This window comes from Carassius carassius, chromosome 20, assembly GCF_963082965.1.
Source record: "Carassius carassius chromosome 20, fCarCar2.1, whole genome shotgun sequence".
NCBI lineage: Eukaryota > Metazoa > Chordata > Actinopteri > Cypriniformes > Cyprinidae > Carassius > Carassius carassius.
In genome coordinates, this window is record NC_081774.1 from 6358785 (window position 1) to 6367819 (window position 9035).

The following is a 9035-nucleotide window of genomic DNA, read 5'->3' on the forward strand; positions in this document are numbered from 1 at the left end:
TGATTTCGACAATGAGTAGGTCCTGAAATGTGTTGTCTAACACCAATAGAGTTCAGAATGTCTATAAATGCTGATCCCAATGCATCGTTTTCATTATCAACATGGATATTAAAATCACCAACTATTAAAACTTTATCTGCAGCCAGAACTAACTCGGATGTAAAATCACCAAACTCTTTAATGAAGTCTGTATGGTGCCCTGGTGGCCTGTATACAGTAGCCAGTACAAACATAACAGGGGATTTATCATTAACATTTGTTTCTCTGGATAATGTTATATGAAGCACCATTACTTCAAACGAGTTATACTTGTAGCCTGCCCTCTGAGAAATCCTGAAAACGTTGTTATAAATTGAAGCAACACCTCCACCTTTGTCATGTAAACAAATGTTGTTTCACCTCTCATTTCTTAAACAGTTTGTACACATTTTCAGTATGTAGAATTATGATGGTGGAGAGTTTGGAAACTTTCAAGATCCTTCTGATGTTAACACCTCTGTCTGGTCATGTTGTGCTATGAAATTTAGAATCTGATGGTTGAGATCTTTGTGCTTCCATGTGCATTCATTCCATTTATATCTTATTATACAGAAGTACAGTACACTAATTTTTTTTAACTAATTGTGATATTATATACATATATCTTGGTTTCTCATTTTGACCATGACTTGCATTATGGTGGGGGGAGTGCATGTGAACTTGTGCAGGGCTAATATGCAGAGTTTAACCTTCTGATTTTCATATTGAGTTATGAAAAAAAAAAAAAGTCCTTTGGTTTTGATCTGATGAATTGAAATGAAACTATTTGTTTCTCAATCCCATGCCAAATTTATTTATTTTACATCACACTTTCAAGTGTCGTTTCAGATCTTTAGACGTGTGTGTTTGTATTTTGCAATTTTTTTTAATCAATTGTCAGTTGATGTGTTGACAGCAAATTGCTTGTTCAATTTAAATGTGAATGCAAGTGTTGTCTCTATCATTAAATAAATTACATAAAAAAAGTGTTTTGTCATCTTTATTTAAACATTTAAGGCAGTGGGGTAACATTTGTTTACGATTATTGATCTAAGTAAAAAAAAAAATAAAAAAAAAATCCCTGTTGACACAACATGATTTAGTTGACTGGACTAGAAAATAATAGTCAAGTCAACTTAAAGAAATTTGTTACCTGGACTAATTCCACTCTAATTTGAAGTTGTTTCAACAAGATTTTTTTTGTCAAGATAACAAAAAAATTTTAGGCAGCGGGGTAACATAATATTTTTAGTTGACTCAACAAATTTTTTTTTACAGTGTAGACAGTAATAATTCATTGTTAAATTTAATGCAGTATACACTATATTACAGATTCTACAATTGTATGATACATGATAAATATAACAGATACACTTAATATGATTTCTTCATGGTCTCCGTTTTTTTCACTTCCAGTATGACAAAGAACAGGGTCTTCTGAACTCCTGTCCATACTCATGGATCCATTTATTAGCCACTGAAAAGACAACAAATATATAGTTCATTGTCATATGAAACTAAAATTAAATTGACAAATTTATTTGTACATTACAGAAGATACACATTAGAAATCCAAGTTCTTTAAAAACCTACCCCATTTGTTTCCCCATAACACAGGGCATCCAGCATGCTCTGTATTCGAATCCACTTTTCCATTCTTGTGGAGGTTGTACCAAAACACAGCTGATCCCTTAAGCAGCAGAAAATTGATGCATGATTTTAACTTCAATTATTCTAATATACCGTACAGATCAGTGATCTGGGGGTTTACTTTTTTTGGCTTCAATGCAACTCCAACTTCAGGGAACACAGTGGCGCCCCCTTTCTCCACATCACTCATCTACAGCGAGAAAACATTATTTATTGTTCCTAAGGATTGTACAATACATGTAATCTTGCAAATAAATGTATAAATTAATTTTGAATGTTTACACAGGCATTTGGAGGGCAAAACTTACATAAATTAAGAACGTAGCAATCCTTCCATTCTCAGTATCCTGTGAGATTAAACATAGTAAGTTATCTTGTAATGATTTGATTGGTTAACGTAATCAGTCTCTCAATAACACAGAATAGAGCTATTCAGTTTGAAAGCCTAAAATCGAGCCTTGGTTGAAGAATGACTTTCACATTCTTCATCAAAAACATAAATTGCACACAGAGACTTTTTAAAACTGCAAACTAAATGCCACAGCGTAATGTATGCCAACAAACAATAATATGTATCAGGATTGTGTTGTCGGCACCAACAAACTCATTACTGATTGAGGGAAACATGTGAAAGAAAATATCTATGACAATGGGGAAGTTTCTTCAAGTAACTACAGTATTTAACACACAAGGGAATCCATAGAAAATACTTTTTATAGGCTAAGGTGATGTAATAGCTGTATTTTAATATAGTAATCTTACCCATGCATCATAATGTGGTTCATATTTGCCACCAATGCCATAATTCTGAACCTGGAAAATGATCGCACCTTAAATCAAATGAAATTTTCAGGCAAAACAACAAAATATTTCACAAGGAAAAAACATGCTAATCCAGAAATCAGACTTAAGTTCAATAAATGCGGTGAATGATTATATTATATTATATTATATTATATTATATTATATTATATTATATTATATTATATTATATTATATTATATTATATTATATTATTATATTGCCTGTGCATGAGCAGGTTGTATTTCTTATTTACTATGACCGTACATGTAGGTGTTCAGCTGATTCCATGGAGAGTCCTGTGATGTCTGCAATCCTCTGACTGACACGAGAAACCACAGGGTAGCCTTCATCTAGAAAAACACTGAAAACAAGAGAATGATTTTTAGCAACACTTCACAACCAGTTTAAACTTTACCTCAAATTCAACCACATTGTAAAGTGTTTTCATTTTTCTTCCTGTAAAAAGTGTGAATAAATAAGTACTAATGTTGTACTATAATATGTACTATACAATGTTGGGAACATGATGGGTAAAATTAGATTATCACCTTTGAGAAGTACGGCTCTTTGACACTCCTGCTGTAGTCTCAGACCTAGAAAGCTACAGGAGACGACAAAAGGTTAATAGATTAAAACAAATAATTAAATTGTCAAAAGTGTATGGGCAACCAAATCTCCATATGCCAAATCTGGCCTAAAGACACTCCAGTTCATCCTGATGATTTTCAACGATGTAAATCATTTCTTTATGAACCTCACTTTGGGACATTGTTACTCATACATACAACTTTGAAAAGAAATGCACCTTTTACCAGCACAATAAAAAAAATAAAAATAGATGTTATATTCTAATAATATTAACAATCAAAGAGTTTATTAATTTGTGTGTGTGTGTGTGTGTTAGATAATTACTAGAGGTCTGGAGATATTCTTCAGATTCTCTATGTCTCTGTCTGAAATAATGTCATGATATCTGATGATACGAGGCTCGTCCCACTCCACTTCCTCTTTCACTGGTGCATACATCAGTCTGGGGTTTCCTCCACCTGTGCTGTACCTACAGGACAGCGCTCTCTGCCTCCTGGTGGTCTGATTTTATAAAACATAATCAATTTCCAACTAACACGCAAAGCTTCACACTGCCTGTTTGTAATTTCATGTCAAATTATTTAAATTTGAGACGTTGCCCTTACCCTCTCATCAATCTCTCCTCTGCACAGTCTCTCATATTTACTTGACTCTGTGTTCAGTGTGAATATGTCAGGGTTTGAAGTCCTCTGGAAGCGAAGGAGTCTATACTGGTTCAGCAGAACTTTGACATCATCATTAGTTGGGTCTGAGGCAAAGAAGTTCATGGCTTCAACAGTCTAATTGCAAAGTTTTTGGACAACCTCATATATACAAATATCAATAATAAACTTACCGTATTTTCAGCTCTATAAGGCGCACTGGATTATAAGGCGCACCTTCAATGAATGGCCTATTTTAGAACTTTTTTCATATATAGTGCGTACCGGATTGTAAGGCGCACTGTCTTTTTTTGAGAAAATTAAAGGCTTTTAAGTGCGCATTATAGTGCGGAAAATACTGTAATGTCACCATAAGCTCACCCAGATTTGAAAGCTGTTGGCCGAAGTAAATTGCCACAGGTAGGCTGCCAAAATGATAGGCTGAGACACTAAGGTAACGGAGCAACTCTTCCTTAGTAACTGTTGAGTATTCTGTTAATCTCTCCAGACTGTACAGAAACCAGAGAAAGGCATGCTGGAATTTGTGCTCAGTATAACCGAACAACCCAACCACAGAAGCTTCATTTGCATTTAAAGACGTTCCTGTGAAATGAAAAATGAAAGCATCAATCAGACTGTAACTTGTTTTGAAAGGAAAAAAGTGAAACTCTTGCAATGAAACCACATTCGCGCAGACAGTTCACCCTTTGTGATGTTGTGTGGGTAGAGTTTGTAGAGCTCTTGCAGACTGATCAGTCCTAAAGCTGCGCCCTTCAAATCCTCTAACTGTGGGATCTGTGCATATTCCAGCAGTATCTGATACACGTTGTCTGATTTTCAAATATAAGAAAAGATATAACAACTGTATTGAGAAAGTTTAATACATCTTGAAAGCATTTATCACTGTTTTACTCTTTCATCAACAGTTCTCCTCAACATTTCTTATCCTATTAATAATAATATACAATGCATGTTTAGACATTTCACTTAAAAAAAATTAAATAAGGTCTCACGTTTATTAAGACTATTTTGAGTGAAATTTTCAATCTTCAACCATTCATCTTTCAGTCGCATAAGGAGTTTAAAAGCTGCCACAGGGTCTTTTATTTCCTCAGGGTCCACAGGGTCTAAGTATGTGCCCAGTTGAAGAAGAAGAAGATCTCTGGATTGAAGATAAAAGTTCATCAAATATTGTTGTGTCAAATAGATGTATTTAATAATAGAATCTTGAACTAAAACCAGACATAAGATTGTTGTCACAATTAGATTCCCAGGTTGTTGCTGGAAACTGAAAAGCTCTTAATAAAAAGTACTTTCATGGTTAATATAGGGAAATTTTCACCTCTTCATTCTCTTTACAATTTCTTCTTCAGCATCAATGTACAAACTGAAGGTCCCCAGAAGGAAGTTCTCCTCTTCAAAAAGTTGTGAAATTTTATCTGTAAAACAATTACATCTGCACTTAATTGTCAAAGACCCTTTAATTGTTTTTATTTATTTTTCAACATAACTGTAGGTATAATGAAAAACGTTTATTAGTAAGAAACCAAAAATATGTGTTTAATCATTAATGGAATCAATTGATTGTAAATCTGATAAAGTGTCTCACAAAATAATAAAGAAATCATTTCAAGGCAGCAGTATAAGCACATAAGAGAATTAGGGATAGAACAGTAAATGAACAATTAATTGAAATGAATAAACACAATAATTGACATTGAATGCAAAGATAATAATAATATACCTGTTGAAGTGAAGAATTCACCTCTTGTACAGACAACCACAGAACACACCACAAGTACAGTCAGTTGCTTTATGGCCATCATCATACCTTCAATACCTCAAAACAAAAACATGTATCTTGAAGGGAACCAGCAGAGCTTAAATACAGAGTGTTTATGTGCATCCTTTTATATGATAAAGACACACCTGCATTACATCACCTGCCTGAATTTTTCCAACTTCTCAGTAGTGCACTTGAAGACTTATGAAACGAAAGTGAAAATTAACATGAGTGAACTCTCGTGACAACAATGATGATTCAAAAATAGTCTTTCATTTATTGTATGTAGAAATTATGTACCTAATAACTGGACAAATATTGTTGGGTCTGTTTGATCATGAGATCTGTTTTAAAATCATTTAACACTGCATACACAATGGACATAGAATTTTTTGTTAATATATATTTACTATAACTTTTTCTATTAGTCATTTGTTTACAATCTCATGCGTTTTTGTTGTGTAATCATATTTTAGGCTTATTTGAAACTAGCTACTTTCCGAAAATTCTGTAGGAACTAGTCCGCCCACTTCTTCAACAGCAGGAACAGGTTTCACAACCAAATCCCGTCATCTCATCATAGGATGTCAGGTTGACATATCAACAGAGTATTTAGACAAATTTGTTTCACATAGCGGTTTCACTTGTCTAGAAGTGGTATGTGGGACAGTTCAGACTCATTTTTCAAATTTCTAGTGCTTTTTTTTCTAGGCAGAGTAACAAAATAAACAGAAAAATAATACAATTCCTCTGTCATTCAACACATGGTTACAAGAATGCTGTGTTAGCAACCATGTCTGCATCACATGTGAGTAAGACTAATGCAGAAACTAAAAGTTAAAGTCCATCATTACATCGGCATATTTGTTCTGTGTGCGTCATATCTCACACATGAAGACTCTGAAGTCTGTTGACATACCTCATGCGGGGTACACTGAACACCCAGCTTAAGACAAGAACAGGGAGGGAGACAGATCATATCTCATACTTACTGGAACTCAACAAAAACATTCATGTAAAAATCAGGCTGATTCCTGCACTTCCTGATCTGGATTGGTGAAAAAATCTAAGAATGTCAATATATTATGTTGAAATTGTGATATCACTCTCAAAAATCTCGGTGTACTATATTTCATTCAGCTTTTAGAACATAACACAATAATCAGCTCTGTTCAGATCTCTCATCACAAAAAAAAATATTTTCTTATCAGAAATCTTGTAAAATACATTTCCAGGCAATAAAAAAACACACACACTCATGAATGGTGACTAGAATAATCTTTAACAAATATTGTTTATATAAATATTCAAACAAATGGGGAAAAAAATCAAACACAGACACATTGACCAACAAAAGTTTTGGCAGTGACATAAATTCTGTGTTTTGCAAAGTTTGCTGCCTCATTTGTATATTATTTTTCCACATTTCTATGGTATACTGAAAAACAATGATAAGCATATTATAAATTGGCAATATTTACAGTGTTGACCCTTGTTCTTCATAACTTCTGCAGTTCGCTCTGGCATGGATATTAGCTTCTGGGTCAAATCCTGCTGATGGTGATCCATTCTTGCCTTATTAGCTCTCAGAGTTGATCAGAATTTGTGGGCTTCTGCTGGTCCACTGGCCTTTTGAGGACTGACCTCAGGTTCTCTATGGGATTGAGATCTTGGGAGTTGCCTGGCCACGGATACAAAATTTCAATGTATTGATCTTCGAGCCACTTTATCACTCTTGCTTTGTGACATGCTCCACCATGCTGGAAAATGCACGGATCATCACCAAATTGCTCATGGATCGTTGAAAGAAGTCGCTGCAGGATGTTTTGATACCATTCTTTATTCATGGCAGTGTTTGTGGGCAGAATAATAGAGCACACTCCCTTGGTTGAAAAGCAACCCCACACATGGATGGTCTCAGAATGCTTCACTTTTGGCATGTCACAGGACTCATTGTAGCATTCACCTTTTCTTCTTTGAAAAATCAATTGTCTGTCCTTGATGTTTTTCTTGGAGAGAAGTAGGTTCTTTGCTGCTCTTCTTGACACCAGGCCTTTGTTAAAAAGTCTTGGCCTCACTGTGTGTGCAGATGCTCTCACACCAACCTGCTGCCCTTCTCGAGCAAGCTCTGCACTGGTGCTGACCCCTCAGTAGGAGATGGTCCTGGTGCTTTCTGGACACTCTGGGACGTCCTGAAGACTTCTTCACAGCAGTCAAACCTCTTTCTCCTTGAACTTCTTGATGATCCGGTAAATGGTTCTTTCAGGTGCAATATTCTTTGTAGCAATTTCCTTGCATGTGAGGCCATTTTGATGCAAAGCGATGATGTCTGCACGTATTTCTTTGGAGGTAACCATTGCTAACAAGAACACAATTATTGGAAGTGCTTCTTCTCTTTTTTTATAGCAATCAGTCTGCTCTTATAATCTAGTATGATGGTGATTTTACCTGACTAGTAGGGTGAAGTCAGCTAAGATGGGCCACGTTTTGGTAAATGACTTATAATACCATCAAATAAGCTATGCATGAGATCTAATGAATTTTTTTTATAAATTACCACGTGTCTCTTAAATATTTATATATTTTTTAAATGTCAAAATGTATAACTGTTTTCAAATTATGAGAGTTAGAGTATCAGCAGGCATGCACCTTCTTGAGCTACGGCACAACATTCAGGTAAATGGGCCAGCTGTTCAGTTAAAATTAGCCAATATAAAAAGAGAACAACACAGGTAATTTGAAATTGTGAAACTGGCCCATTTTAGCTTAACCAGCCATTTCTATCTAAAATGCCATTCTTCACAAAAACCGAAGATTCTTTTTTTAAATTAAACTTTTTTATTTGAAAGAGCATGTCAAAACATTGTTCATAAACCTTTGCTTTGTTGGTAAGCATATGTATAATTGCTTTAGTACCCTTATTGGTCATGAATTAAATTTATGTCAGGCTCACTTACCTTACAATTTTTCTGACAAGCTTAATTTAACACTCTGTCCTGCCTGCCTTAAGAAACTAAGACCAATCAGAATTATTGTTACATGTCAACAAGTGTTGAAGCAACCATGCAAAATCATGACTGACTATAAAAAATTTTTTAAAGATACGATGCTACAAACTTCTTTAGCCCATTTTAGCTGACTTCACCCTATCAATTTACACTTTCACTTGTGCTGCTGATATGATTAGTCAATTAATGTTAGCTGGTCATTTTGTGTCAAGATTTTTTGTACATTTTTTGGCCAATGGAGCAATTATTTTAAAAGCATCTGATCACTCTACAATAATCTAGAAACTATGTGAATGAACACCACAACAGCTTAAGCAGCAAATTTTGCAAAACTTGTGGCCATGATTGCAGTTTCTACTTTATACACTAAACATACCCCTCACACAAAACCTTCTGCAATTTTTATCTTCATATAATATGATAATTCAGTATGATTTAAAACCTGGTTTCCTCACAGGGACCAAAGATTTTCTCACAGGTCACAAATTTAATGGTAGACCTATTATACTCATGGGGACACTTGATCCCCATTATGCAGGCTAA

At 34.7% G+C, this 9035-nt stretch overlaps 1 protein-coding gene across 1 annotated transcript; it reads right to left on the reverse strand.

Annotated features, from left to right (window-relative positions):
* Positions 1-1424: 1424 nt before the first annotated feature.
* On the reverse strand, positions 1425-5577 carry LOC132095737 (prolyl 4-hydroxylase subunit alpha-1-like). Its single transcript, XM_059500848.1, has 14 exons — positions 5446-5577; positions 5044-5140; positions 4715-4863; positions 4406-4531; positions 4083-4304; positions 3666-3808; positions 3385-3561; positions 3021-3073; positions 2737-2833; positions 2431-2481; positions 1977-2015; positions 1790-1858; positions 1612-1708; positions 1425-1495 (listed from the first exon to the last, which is right to left on the reverse strand). Exons 1-14 carry the CDS (start codon positions 5528-5530, stop codon positions 1425-1427), a joined length of 1476 nt encoding a protein of 491 aa, XP_059356831.1. The 5' UTR covers positions 5531-5577.
* Positions 5578-9035: the final 3458 nt, after the last annotated feature.

Coding starts and splice junctions, on each gene's coding strand:
- LOC132095737 (XM_059500848.1), bottom strand. CDS start 5,530: ATGATGATGGCCATAAAGCAACTGACTGTACTTGTGGTGTGTTCTGTG. Junction 3,809..4,082: donor CCAACAGCTTTCAAATCTGG/GTGAGCTTATGG, acceptor TCTTTGCCTCAG/ACCCAACTAATGATGATGTC. Junction 2,016..2,430: donor AACCACATTATGATGCATGG/GTAAGATTACTA, acceptor TTAATCTCACAG/GATACTGAGAATGGAAGGAT.